General features: G+C 37.6%; 1 protein-coding gene across 2 annotated transcripts in view; it reads left to right on the top strand.

Moving 5' to 3' along the window:
- DYNC2H1 (dynein cytoplasmic 2 heavy chain 1) overlaps positions 1 to 15,119 on the top strand; it is a 408,806-nt gene that overhangs the window by 84,296 nt on the left and 309,391 nt on the right. For both annotated transcript variants that reach the window (XM_061143196.1, XM_061143187.1), the window contains exons 40-41: positions 1,793 to 1,922; positions 5,143 to 5,298. In XM_061143196.1, the coding sequence (XP_060999179.1) occupies positions 1,793 to 1,922; positions 5,143 to 5,298 (286 nt within the window). The remainder of the gene's footprint in view (positions 1 to 1,792; positions 1,923 to 5,142; positions 5,299 to 15,119) is intronic.

Below are 15,119 nucleotides of genomic sequence, written 5' to 3'. Positions count from 1 at the left end.
ATATGGCATTGAGTTTATAGCTTTTGTAGTAATATCTCACACAGTTTATCTCAGTTATTCATTTGTTCTCATAATCCTGTGAGAAAAATAGGATAAAAGGAAAGCTTATTAAATTTTAAAATATTTATTGAATGTCTGTTACATGTATGGCACGAATTTAGACATTTTAAGAGAGACAGCAAGAAAGGAGTAAAGCTAACAATTATGAAGTGCTTGTATTTATGGAGGGCTTATCTTTATAGAGCATATGTCTACATAGAGGAGATAGACAAATATAATAGCAATTATAATATAAGCGAGAGTGTAAATGTAATAAAGGTTAAGTAGAATGCCATTTTTTTTAATCAGAAAAAAGACTCGTTGCTGTAGATAATTTGAAAATTGTTGGTGAACCAGAAATTGTTTGTGAGAGACATAATGAGTATTTATGATTTCATGTAAAACACAAATACTTGTTATTTTTAGTTTCTTTTTGATTAACTTTGATTTTTAGGTTTTATTCATTTCTTCAGCAGATATTTTGCACTTGCTCTGCAGTAGGCCAAATGAGGACCTTTTAATAATGAAAGGGAATGCTATTTATTATGCTGGGATAATTGATATAAATCAAGATTGTCTTAGACAAACCAAGACATGTAGTTGCTATAGGTACTAAGGAGATACTGTTGACAACATTAGTAAAGAATTTGCCTAAAGTTTAGGAGACCTGGGTTTGATCCAGAGTCAGGAAGATCCCCTGGTGAAGGAAATGGCAAACTGCTCCAGTATTCTTGCCTGGAAAATCCCATGGAGAGAGGAGCCTGGCGGGCTACAGTCCATGGTTTGCAGGAGTCAGACTTGACTTAGCCACTAAACCACCATTGACAACAAAGTCTTTATGCTGAAAGAGTTTAGCAGCTTTCCTTTGTCTGTTTTGAGTGTATCCAATGTAATTTACATATTTACCTTTGATCTTTTTTTCCTTTTCCTTATTAAAATGGATAGACATGTGGCAGGAAAGATTCAAGGACTCGGTATTTACTTGTGTTACTGTGAAACATTGGTCAAGGACAGGAGAAATGGCAGAACTGTGGGCCCTTGAAACTTCTAAATTATTAGTCTATAAGTTGTTTTTACTATAATTTTTATAAATGTGTAACATGTAATTTTGAATAAGATGTCAATATTATGTATGATTTCGAACATTGGATGTTACTCAAATAATTAAGTGCTAAAATAATTATCTTTTACTTTAGCATGGTTTTCAAGTTTCAGTAGTGGCATGGGAATTTAGGTGGTCAACGTTTTTGGCGATAGAGAAAAAGAAAAAGTATTTTTAAAGATCTGCATTAAGATGCAGTGCAGCTTGTCTAATGTGCATTTGAATCACCTAGGGATATTGTTAAAGCAAAGATTTTGCTTCATTAGGTCTGGGATGGTACTTGGGATTCTGTAGACCCCACTTTGGGTAGGAATGGTTTAGACCACTTTGTGGCTAACTGGTAGATGTGTAATTCTTCTTTAATTTATACTTACAATGATAGAGGTTTATTTGCTTTATTTTATAGGAAATGACATAAGTATATATATATACACACACTTATATGTGCTTATATATGTAGAAGTTAGAAGTAGTATATACACACGGACATATACAAAAGTAACTAAAATGAACTTTTGTATACTAGCAGATAGAGTACATATGTAGAACAATGTTTATTGGAGCAGAAATTTATTTTGAAATTTATGAGTTCATAAAGTAAATTTATGATTTACTCCTCAACAATTTTTAATGTTTGTTAATATGTTTCAGTGATGAAGAGACAGATCTTAATTCTCTGATAAAATCTTGGTTGAGGAGTCAGCCTCCTACATATAGGAATAATCTTGAAAACTGGATTGGGGATTATTTTGAAAAGGCATTACAATGGGTTCTAAAACAGGTAAGATAATTATAATATTTCATAATTATTTAGGCAAAAAGTATAATGACTGACTGTTGCTTACATTTAACCTCCTTTTAGTAGCGTTCTGACAGAATGTGGGGGTGGAGTGAAGGGTAGGTGTCTTCACTGCTCTCCCACTGTATTTCATGGTATAACTTTTATTGTGTTAAGTCTTAAAATACTTTAATTCTTCCGTCCATGATACCTTGCAATACTTACCTAAAAATCTTGAAAATTGGAATGCCTTTTGAAGTTTTACTAGTAAAATGATCATTCTGCCACATTTTACTATGTCAATAAATACCTGCCTATATATCATGCTAAAAATAATGACAATATTAAAGTAGAGAAAGGATGATGAGTTATTTATAATATTATTGAAACGTTTATTTAGCAAAAATTTATTGCTTATAAAATAGATGCCCTTGATGAAACTTTGCCAGGTGAACATTAATAGGACAGTCCCTTTCACTGAGAAGGGTTTGTGTCGCAGAGGAAAGTGACATGGAAAAAGATAATCACAATATAACAGGATGCAGAGAGTATTGCTGCTTTCTAGGAGAGGCTTAAAGGAGATGAAATTTAATTTTGAATTTGAAGCACAAATAGGAGTTTAGCATGCAAAGAAGACAATATTCATGTACTCACATGATCTTTTGAAATTTTGATTTCTTTCTTATGTCATTGCTTGTATAAAAAAATAAACATATAAAAATAGAGGAAACAAATAGCAATGAGTTTTTTAAAGGTGATTGTTGATATGAACTTAATTTAGAGGTCAGTACTTCAGGGTTGGGCAAATCATATAGAGAAATGGCAGTTTCACTTTAGTTTTCTGAACTCTTCTTTTCTTACTTTGTAAAGGTGAATGCTGGAGGACTAGGGACTTGGGAGAAATGGCACAAATGAGATAGGTTTCCCTGGAGACTTCAGGGAAGGGCCACTCCCCCAGCCCTCAGTCCCACCGAGATGTCTGCCTCCTTGTGCTTCTGCAGCAGTGTATTATGTCTTTCAACTATAATTGCTTTCATGCAACTGCAAGCACCTTGAGGGCAAAGATTAAGCCTGTTGTACTCCTTATTGTTTCCCCAGAAGCAAAGTTTCGTTAATAACAACGTGGTGAATAAGCGTACACGAGCTTGGGAGTTCCCTGCCAGTCCAGTGGTTGGGACTTCACCTTCCACTGCAAGGTGTATACTTTTGATTCCTGCCTGGGAAGCCAAGTGAAACCCCACATGCCTCATGGCCAAAACAAAAAACCTGAAACAGAAGCAGTGTTTTAACAAATTCGGCAAAGACTAAAAATGGTCCACATTAAAAAAAAAGCTTAGAAAAATGAATATATGAGCTTAGTTAAATAACTGATGCCTGTGTTTGTAGCACCTTTTCAGTAGGTGTGTTGTTATTTTGTGAATATAAAACATATAAACCTAACTATGCCTTCCGGTGCAGATGCTTTGAAGTCATCAGCTTGCATGCTGTCAGTGTTAGAATGAGAAGATGTAGCACTGCACAGAATGTATTGACTCTTTGACTCTCCCCTATTTGGGATTTGTGACTACAGACATGATGACAGGATAATATTATTAAACCATAGCGTGGATACCAAAGATTTAGTGAGAAAATAAACTATTCTCAGCTCCTTGTTCTTGTTTGAGATTTTGTGTGTTGAGTGTTCCTTCTTTCTTTATTCTGTGCTTTGTTTACCATGTTCAGATTCTGAGAGATACGTAATGAATGCTCTAGTCAAGAAACTAGATTTTATTTATAACTAGAGCTTTACTTTCTTATATTTAGCAAATTAGACAATCTAGAGGAAAATATGTCAGTTACCTTTTCCTTTATCTTAGAAAAAGCTTAGAGCTCAGTATGGCCTAAGCTGCTGGATTTCTATTCATCTCCTTCTGTTTTTCCCCCTTTTCCCCTCCTATTTCTGTTCTTTGAAAATTATTTATTATTCAGGCAGAGACATTTTTAAAAATGTAAATTTAGTCATTTTATTCTCTTACTTAAAGTTTAAAGGCACTGAAGATACAATTTGCACTCCTTATCATGCCCTGTACAATTCCACATACTCTGGCCCTTGCCTGCCTCTCTGTCTTGAATCACTCTGTCTTTGCTTGTTCAGGCATCTGCTTCTTTTAATTCCTTAAGTGTGCCCATTGCTTACCATTGCGTATGCTGAGTTCTCCGTATGCCAGATAGGTCTCACTCTTCAAATGTTAGCAATTGTCATCTTCCTTAAGGACACCTTGAGTCCTCAACCTGAGTTATCCTTTCTCAAAACACCCTCTTTTTCTGCTCTATAACTTCTACCACAATGAATTAACCATTTCCTCTGTTAGACTTCTGGAGAAGGAAATGGCAATCTACTCCAGTATTCTTGCCTGGAAAATCCCATGGACAGAGGAGCCTGGAAGGTTACAGTCCACGGGGTTGCAAAGAGTTGGACATGAGAGAAGCAACTTAACATAGTGCAGTATGTCTGTTAGAGTTGACTTCCATTAAAACACGTGCTCTGTTTAATTCTCCCTTTAAAAAAAAGCTACCTAGCACTACATACAGATTCTAACTATGATTGGTTTTCCCAGTTAACTATATAGGGCCCCAGAGGCCCATGGGTCTTAATAATCCATACCACCTGAGTCCAAAAGTTTCATTTTAAAATTCTGTATAGAGGAAAAGCTCCAAATTGTTTTTAAGCCTGCCTTTACTAACGTTTTTTGGTCCAGAACCATTAATCTAGACTTTGCCTCTAGCTGTTTTTAAACAAATTAGTTAATTTATTTTTATTTTTGGCTGTGCTGTGTCTTTGTTGCTGTGTATGGGCTTTCTCTAGTTGTGGTGAGCAGGGGCTACTCTCTAGTTGAGGTGTCTAGCTTCTTTTTTAATTATCAAGAGGAAATGAGGAACTGTTATGTTTAGACTGATGTTCATTGATTTACCTTTTTAAAAATTTTTTTCAGGTTTAGGAAGTAAGCAAACTGTGTATCTATTTGAGGACTCACACTTATGGCTAGAAATACACATTTGTATTTTTATGATTACTTTTTATTTTCAATGTTTATGTATAAGTTGAAATCTAAACTTTCTAGAACTTGAGTAGTGGGATAAATTTAAATATGATCCTTGAAAAGATGAGTAAACAATCTGTGTATGATGCTAGTTTACTTGTTAATGTTTTCCCTTTGTCTGTAATATGGATTTTAATCAACAGAATGACTATGTGGTAGAAACAAGTTTGGTTGGAACTGTGATGAATGGATTGTCACATCTACATGGATGCAGAGATCATGATCAATTTATTATTAATCTCATAAGGGGTCTTGGTGGAAATCTGAACTTGAAGTCACGTCTGGAATTCACCAAAGAGGTAGTACACATTTAAAGCCTATGTTTAATCAACATTTTTTGTTAATTTTCATTGACCCTGGATGTGTGCATGCATGTGTTTTAATAAGTCGCTTCAGTCATGTCTGACTCTGTGCACCCCGATGGAGGTGGTCTGCCAGGCTCCTCTGTCCGTGGGATTCTCCAGTCAAGAATACTGGAGTGGGTTGCCATGACCTCCTCCATGGGATCTTCTCAACCCAGGGATTGAACCTGCGTCTCTTACCTCTACCTGCATTGGCAGGTGGGTTCTTTACTACTAGTGCCACCTGGGAAGTCCTGGGTATAGCATTTTGAAGTTATGCATTTAATACGATAATAATACATTTATATTTGGCTTCCTTGGTGACTCAGTGGTAAAGAAACTGCCTGCCAATACAGGAGAAGCTAGTTGGATCCCTGAATTGGGAAGAACCCCTGGTGAAGGAAGTGGAAACCCACTCCAGTATTCTTGCTGGGGAAATCCTATGGACAGAGGAGCCTGGTGGGCTACAGTCCATGCAGTCTCAGAAGAGTCAGATATGACCTAGTGACTAAACAACAACAGTGTTATAGTGAAATAGTTCTTCAGAGGGATGTTAAATGTGACTAAATGAGATGATCAATGTAAAGTGCACTTGGAAACAAATAATAACCACTCAGCAACGTTGGCTGCTGACCTGTCTTTAAAAGCAGACTAATTTTCAGCCTTGACGGGAGTGGAGTTTGAGGGAGAATGGATATATCTCTGTATATGGCTGAATCACTTCACTGCTCACCTGAAGCTGTCATAGCACTGTTAATTGGCGATACCCCAATGCAAAATGAAAAGTTAAAAAAAAGTGGGCCAGTTTTACTTCATAGGAAGGATTTTTTTTTTTTTTTTTGGAGAAAGATAATTTTTATGAAGCCAAAATACTATGTATTATTACTTTATTTGATTCTCTTAAACCACTGTTTAATAAGACTAAGTGGTGGGATTCTTTCTCAAAAGAAATTATACTTAGAAGCACAATATTTAATAAAACAGAGCAAACTGACATGCTCCAGGTAGAGTAGGAAGCTCCTAAGTCTTCCTCTCTCACTGCCACTATCACTTCTGAGAAACCTCAAAGGAGTCTCTAGCTCTCAGACTGCATATTTTGAAATGTGCTGCTTCCACATTTGCACTTTGACCTGTCAAATGTGAATAAAGTTATAGATTGAGAAGGCTCAGACTCTATTTAGAATGGACTTCCCAGGTGGTTCAGTGATACAGAATCTGCCTGCCAATGCAGGAGAATGGGAGATGAGGGTTCCATCCCTGAATGAGGAAGATCCCCTGGAGGAGGAAATGGCAACCCACTCCAGTATTCCTTCCTGAAAAATCCTGTAGACAGAGGAGCCTGGCGGGCCACAGTGCATGGGGTCTCAAAGAGTCGGACACAACAGCCACTGAGTATGCATTTATACATTTATATACAGATCTTCTTTGAATTATGATGGGATTACAGCCAGATAAACTCATCATAAGTTGAAAGTATCCTAAGTTGAAAATGCTTTTACCTCCTCTAACCTATCAAATATCATGACTTAATATAGTCTATCTCAAAGGGCTAAGAATGTTAGCCTACTGTCGGGCAAAATCATCTAACACAAAGTCTCCTTAATAATAAAATGTTGAATAGTGTGTAATTTCTCAACTACTATGCAGAAAGTGAAAGACAGTGTGGTTTTAAGCATATCAGTTGTTTACCCTGGTGATTGTGTGGCTGCCTATGAGTTGCAGTTTGCTTCCATGCACTGCTGCTGCCCTGCATCACAGGACACTATCATACCACGTGTCACTAGTCTGGGAAAAGATCAAAATTCAAAGTATGGTTTTTACTGAATGCTTATCACTTTTCCCCTGTTGTAAACATGAAAAATCATAGCTAAAGCCATTTTAAGTTGGGGGCCATCTGTATAAGTACATAGGTACATATATATTTATTTTCTTCTTTGAATTAGTTTATGGTATTTTATGGTGTTATTAACATTTTATAAAATAACTGGGGTTGGTGTTTGGTGAGCAGCTCCCTTGAGTAGTGGCGGTGGAGGGAGATTGGCATCCTGGACAGAAATGGAATTTTCATACACCCTGCCCTGTACCTCTTTTCTACTTGGCTGTCTGTTCCTGGATTATGTCCTTGATTATAAACCACCAGTCCGGAGCTGAGGAATCCAAGTGTGGCTGCCAGGAGAAATCCAGAAGAGCCAAAGAGCCCAACCATGTCAGACCTTCCTGTAGCCACACACACACCTCAAACCCTGAGGAAGTGAGGGAGGATCAGCGGGAAGAAGACAGCCAGCCACAGACCAAGCCCTGAGCCTTTAGAGTGGGAACCCTGACTCCAAGACCTAGACTACCAGAGAACTCCTAACCCTGCTGCTGCTGCTGCTGCTGCTAAGTCGCTTCAGTCGTGGCTGACTCTGTGTGACCCCATAGACGGCACCGACCAGGCTCCGCCGTCCCTGGAATTCTAGGGAGTATCAAATATTAAGAACTCCCACAAAGGAAGTGACTTGAATACAAGACCAACCACCAGTAGCACCCTGTGCAAACAAAAACAAGACAAAAATACAAACCCAATCATCAGCAGACGGGATTACCACCGCACTCAACCCTGCCCATCAGAGGGGGGAAAAAAAAGGTCAGCACAAATCTCACTGTATAATGAAGCTTACACAAACCACTGGACCAACCTAAGGAGGGCAGAAACCAAAAGGAAGAAAGAATTCAACTTTGAAGCCTGGGAAAAGGAGACCTCGAACACAATAAGTTTAAAAAAAAAATACATTTGAATCAGTTCTAATGAGGTGGATGAAACTGGAGCCCATTATACAGAGTGAAGTAAGTCAGAAAGAAAAACACCAATACAGTATACTAACACATATATATGGAATTTAGATGGTACCGATAACCCTATATGAGAGACAGCAAAAGAGACACAGATGTATAGAACAGTCTTTTGGACTCTGTGGGAGAGGGCGAGGGTGGGATGATCTGAGAGAATAGCGTTGAGACATGTGTATTATATGTGAAACAGATCGCCAGTCCAGGTTGGATGCACGAGACAAGTGCTCGGGGCTGGTGCACTGGGATGACTCAGAGGGATGGAGTGGGGAGGGAGGTGGGAGGGGGGTTCAGGGTGGGGAACACATGTACACCCAGCTGATTCATGTCAGTGTATGGCAAAAACCACTACAATATTGTAAATTAATTAGCCTCCAATTAAATAAATTAAAAAAAAACTGAAAAGGCAGAAAAATACTGCACAAATGAAGGAACAAACTAGAAGCACAGATGTTCAAGTAACTGAAGAGGAAATAAGCAAACTACCTGAAAAAGAATTCAGAAGGATGATGGTAAAGATGATCAAAAACCTTGAAAACAGAATGGAGAAAATGCAAGAATCAATTAACAAAGACCTACAAGGATTAAAGAGTAAACATACAGAGACAAACAACAAAATTACTGAAATTAGAAATACTTTAGAAGGAATCAATAGCAGAATATCTGAAGCACAAGAATGAATCAGTGAGCTGGAAGATAAAATGGTGGAAATAACTTCTGAAGAGCAGAATAAAAAGAATGAAAAGAACTGAGGATGGTCTCAGAGACATCTGAGATAATATTAAATGCACCAACATTTGAATTATAGGGGTCCCAGAAGAAGAGAAAAAGAAAGGGTATGAGAAAAATTTTGAAGAGATTATATTTGAAAAATTTCCCAACATGGAAAAGGAAATAGTCAATCAAGTCCAAGAGATGCAAAGAGTCCCCTGCAGCATAAACTGTATGTCCCCAAGGAGAAACATGCCAAGACACATTAATCAAACTAACAAGGACTAAACACAAAGAAAGCATTTTAAAAGCAGCAAGGGAAAATCAACAAGTAACATACAAGGGAAACTCCGTACCTTTAACAGCTGATCGTTCAGCAGAGACTCCGCAGGCCAGAAGGGAATGGCAGGATATATTTAAAGTACTGAAAGGGAAAAATCTACAACCAAGATTACTGCACCTGGCAAGGATCTCATTCAAAATTGATGGAGAAATCGAAAGTTTTTCAGACAAGGAAACATTAAGAGAATTCAGTATCACTAAATCAGCTTTACAACAAATGTTAAAGGGACTTATAAAGTCAGGAAATAGAAGAAAAAGTCTACAAAAGCAAAAACCAAACAATTAAGAAAATGGCAGTAGGAACATATATATTGGTAATTATTTTTTTTAATTTTTTTTTTAAATTTATTTTTATTATTATTATTTTTTTTTTCCAGTGGGTTTTATCATACATTGATATGAATCAGCCATGGATTTACATGTATTCCCAATCCCGATCCCCCCTCCCACCTCCCTCTCCACCCGATTCCTCTGGGTCTTCCTGGTAATTACTTTAAATGTAAACGGATTAAATGCGCCAACCTAAAGACACAGACTGGCCGAATGGATACAAAAACAAGACCCATGTATATGCTGTCTATAAGAAACCCACTTCAGACCTAAAGACACATATAGACTGAAAGTGAGAGGATGGAAAAAGTTATTCCATGCAAATGGGAAGCAAAAGAAAGCTGGAATAGCAATTCTCATATCAGACAAAGTAGAACATAAAGAATATTTCAGGAGATAATGAAGGACACACAGAATGATCAAGGGATCAATTCAAGAGGAAGAGACAACAATGGTAAGTATCTATGCACCCAACATAGGAGCACCTCAATACATAGGACAAACACTAACAGACGTAAAAGGAGAAATTGACAGTAACACAGTAATAGTAGGAGACATTAACACCCCACTCACAGTAATTGACAGATCATCAAAACAAAATTAATAAGGAAACATTAAATCTTAAATGATACATTAGATGAGATGGATCTCATTGGAATCTTCAGGACATTCCATCCAAATGCAGAAGAATACACCTTCTTCTCAAGTGCCCATGGAACATTCTCCTGGATAGACCATATCATGGGTCACAAGTCAAACCTCAGTAAATTTAAGAAAATTGAAATTGTATCAGGCATCTTCTCCTACCACAACACTATGAGACTAGATATCAATTACAAGAAAAAAAACTGTAAGAAACAGAGACATGGAGATGAAACAATGTGTTTCTAAATAATGAATAGGTTACTGAAGAAATTAAAAGGGAAATAAAAAAATTCCTAGAAATAAATAACAGTGAAAACACAACTCAAAACCTATCAGTTCAGTCTGTCAGTCAGTCGTGTCCGTCTCTTTGCGAGCCCATGGACTGCAGCACACCAGGCTTCCCTGCCCATCACAAACTCCTGTAGCCTGCTCATACTCATGTCCAAGTTGGTGATGACATCCAAACATCTCATCCTCTGTTGTCCCCTTATCCTCCTGCCTTCAATTTTTCCTCATATCAGGGTCTTTTCCAAGGAGTCAGTTCTTTGCATCAGGTGGACAAAGTATTGGAGTTTCAGCTTCAGCATCATCCTTCCAGTGGATTTTCAGAACTGATTTCCTTTAGGATGTACTGGTTTGATCTTTTCGCAGTCCAAGGGACCCTCAAGATCCACAGTGCAAAAACATCAATTCTTCAGTGCTCAGCTTTCTTTATAGTCCAACTTTCACATTCATACGTGACTACTGGAAAGACCATAGCTTTGACTAGATGGACCTTTGTTGGCAAAGTAATGTTACTGCTTTTTAATGTGCTGTTTAGGCTGGCCATAGCTTTTCTTTCAAGGTTACAGCAAAAGCAGTTCTAAGAGGGAAGATTATAGCAATACAATCCTAACTCAAGAAACAAGAGAAACATTGAATAGACAGTCTAACCTTATGCCTAAAACAGCTGGAAAAAGGACAAAAACACCCCAAAATTAGCAGAAGGAAAGAAATCATAAAAATCACAGCAGAAATAAGTGAAAAGGAAATGAAAGAAACAGTAGTAAAGGTTAATAAAACTAGAAGCTGGTTCTTTGAGAGGATAAACAAAATTGACAAACCTTTAGCTAGACTCTCCAAGAAAAAAAGAATTAAATCAACATAATTAGAAATGAAAAAGGAGAGGTTACAACAGACAATGCGGAAATACAAAGGAATATAAGAGACTATTATGAACAACTATATGGCAATAAAATGGATAAGCTGGAAGAAATGGATAGATTCTTAGAAAAATTCAATTTTCCCAGACTGAACCAAGAAGAAATGGGAACTATGAGCAACCCAGTTACAAGCTCTGAAATTGAAGCTGTGATCAAATATCTCTCAAAAGATAAAAGTCGAGGACCAAATGGCTTCACAGGTGAATTCTGTCAAACATTTAGAGAAGAGCTAATGCCTATCCTTATAAAATTCTTTCAAAAAATTGCAGAGGTAAGAATACTTCTGAACTCATTCTATGAGGCCACCATCACCCTGACACCCAAACCAGGCAAAGAACACAAAAAAAGAAAACTACAGGCCAATATCACTGATGAACATAGATGCAAAACCCTCTACAAAATTTTTGGAAACAGAATTCAACAACACATTAAAAAGCTTATACACCATGATCAAGTTGAGTTTATTTCAGAGATACGAGGATTCTTCGGTATATACAAATCAATCCATGTGATACACCATATTAACAAATTGAATGATAAAACCATATGATAATCTCAGTTCAGTTCAGTTCAGTTGCTCAGTCGTGTCCGACTCTTTACAACCCATGGACTGCATGCAGCACGCCGGGCTTCCCTGTCCATCACCAACTTCCGGAGATTACTCAAACTCATGTCCATTGAGTCGGTGATACCATCCAACCATCTCATCTTCTGTCATCCCCTCCTCCTCCTGCCTTCAGTCTTTCCCAGTATCAGGGTCTTTTCCAGCGAGTCAGTTCTTTGCATCGGGTGGCCAAAGTAATGGGAGTTTCAGCTTCAGCATCAGCCCTTCCAGTGGATATTCAGGACTGATTTCCTTTTGGATGGACTGGCTGGATCTCCTTGCTGTCCAAGTGACTCTCAAGAGTCTTTTCCAACACCACAGTTCAAAAGCATCAATTCTTCAGCACTCAGCTTTCTTTTAGTCCAACTCTCATGTCCATAGTGACTACCGGAAAAACCATAGCTTTAACCAGACGGAACTTTGTTGGCAAAGTAATGTCTCTGCTTTATCATATGCTGTCTTGGTTGGTCATAACTTTTCTTCTAAGGAGTAAGCGTCTTTTAATTTCCTGGCTGCGGTCACCATCTGCAGTGATTTTGGAGCTCAAGAAAATAAAGTCTGTCACTGTTTCCATTGTTTCCCATCTATTTGCCATCAAGTGATGGGACTAAATGCCATGATCTTAATTTTCTGAATGTTGAGTTTTAAGCCAACTTTTTCACTCTCCTCTTTCACTTTCATCAAGAGGCTCTTTAGTTCTTTGCTTTCTGCCATAAGGGTGGTGTCATCTGCATATCTGAAGTTAATGATATATTTCTAGGCAATCTTGATTCCAGCTTGTGCTTACTCTCAATAGATGCAGCAAAAACCTTTGACACGTATCAGTACCCATGTATGATTAAAACTCTTCCAAAAATGGGCATAGAATGAACCTACCTCAATATAGTAAAGACCATATATTATAAGACCACTGCAAACATTATTCTCAGTGGTGAAAAACTGAAAGCATTTCCCCTAAGATCAGGAACAAGACAAAGTTGTCCATTTTCACCAATGTTATTCAACATAGTTTTGGAAGTCCTAGCTACAGCAATCAGAGAAGAAAAATAGAATGAATCCAGATCGGAAAAGAAGTAAAGCTATTACTGTTTGCAGATGACATGATACTATACATAGAAAGCCCTAAATATACTGTCAGAAAATGCTAGATCTAATCGGTGAATTTAGCAGAGTCACATGATACAAAATCTATACAGAAATCACTTGCATTCCTATATACTAACAATGAATAATCAGAAAGAGAAATTGAGGAATCAATCCCAGTCTCCATTGCAACAAAAAGGATAGAACATCTAGGAATTAACAACCAAGGAGGCAAAAGAATATATGTAGAAAATTACAAGACACTGATGAAAGAAATCAAAGATGATGACATAAGCAGATGGAGAGATATTGCATGTTCCTTTGTTAGAAAAATCAGTATTGTGAAAATGACTATACTCCTGAATGCGATCTACAGTTTCAGTGTGATGCCTATGAAATTATTTATGGCATTTTTCACAGAACTAGAACAAAAATTTCACAATTCATATGGAAACCCAGAAGACCCTGAATAGCCAAAGCAGTCTTGAGAAAGAAGAATGAAGCTGGAGGAATCAACCGTCATGACTTCAGATTATACTACAAAGCTACAGTCATCAAGACAGTATGGTAATGGCACAAAACAGGAATACAGACCAATGGAACAAGATAGAAAGCCCAGACATAAACCCATGCACCTATGGGTTCCTGATTTTTGACAAAGGAGGCAAGAATATACAATGGGGCAAAGACACCCTCTTCAGTAAGTGGTGCTGGGAAAACTGGACAGCTACGTGCAAAAGAATGAAGTTAGAACACTTCTTAATACTGTGCACAAAGATAAACTCAAAAGGGATTAAAGACCTAAATGTCAGACCAGAGACTGTAAAACTGTTAGAGGAAATCATAGGCAGAACACTCGACATAAATCAACACAAGATCCGCTATGACCCATCTCCTAGAGTAATGGAAATAAAAGCCAAAGTAAACAAGTGTGACCTGGTTAAACTTAAAAGCTTTGCACAGCAAAGGAAACTGTAAGTAAGGTGAAAAGATAATCCTCAGAATGGGAGAAAATGATAGCAAATGAAACAACTGACAAAGGATTAATTTCCAAAATATACATACAACTGAATACCAGAGTAACAACCCATTGAAAAAGTGGGAAAAAGACCTAAACAGATATTTCTCCCAAGAAGACATACAGATGGCTACCAAACACATGAAAAGATGTTCAACATCACTCATTGTTAGAGAAATGCAAGTCAAAACTGCCATGAGATATCACCTCACACCAGTCAGAATGATCATCACCAAAAAATGTGCAAACAATAAATGCTGGATAGGGTATGGAGGAAAGGGAATCCTCTTGCACTGTTGGTGGGAATGTGAATTGATACAGCCACAATGGAAGACAGTATGGAGATTCCTTTAAAAACTAGGAATGAAAGCACCGTATCACCCAGCAGTCCCACTCCTAGGCATATACCCTGAGGAAACCAAAATTGAAATAGACACATGTATCCCATTGTTCATTGCAGCACTGTTTACAATAGCTAGAACATGGAAGCAACCTAGATGTTCATTGACAGATGATTGGATAAAGAAGTTGTAGTACATATACACAATGGAATATTACTCAGTCATAAAAAGGAACACATTTGTGTCAGTTCTAGTGAGATGGATGAACCTAGAGCCTATTATACACTGTGAGGTAAGTCAGAAAAAGAAAGATAAATATCCTATACTAACGCATATATCCTGAAGATGGTACTGAAGAATGGTACTGAAAGATGGTACTGAAGAATTTATTTACAGGGCAACAGTGGAGAAACAGACATAGAGAATAGACTTATGGACATGGAGAGAGAGGAGGAGAGGGTGAGATGTATGGACAGAATAACATAGAAACTTACATTACCACATGTAAAATAGATAGCCAAGGGGAATTTGCTGTCTGGCTCAGGAAACTAAAACAGAGGCTCTGTATCAGCCTAGAGGGATGGGGTGGGGAGGGAGATGGGAGGGAGGTTTAAAAGGGAGGGAATATATGTATACCTATGGCTGATTCATGTTGAGGTTTGACAGAGAACAAA

Source organism: Dama dama, chromosome 1 (assembly GCF_033118175.1).
Source record: "Dama dama isolate Ldn47 chromosome 1, ASM3311817v1, whole genome shotgun sequence".
NCBI lineage: Eukaryota > Metazoa > Chordata > Mammalia > Artiodactyla > Cervidae > Dama > Dama dama.
This window is presented reverse-complemented; position numbering and strand designations above follow the sequence as displayed.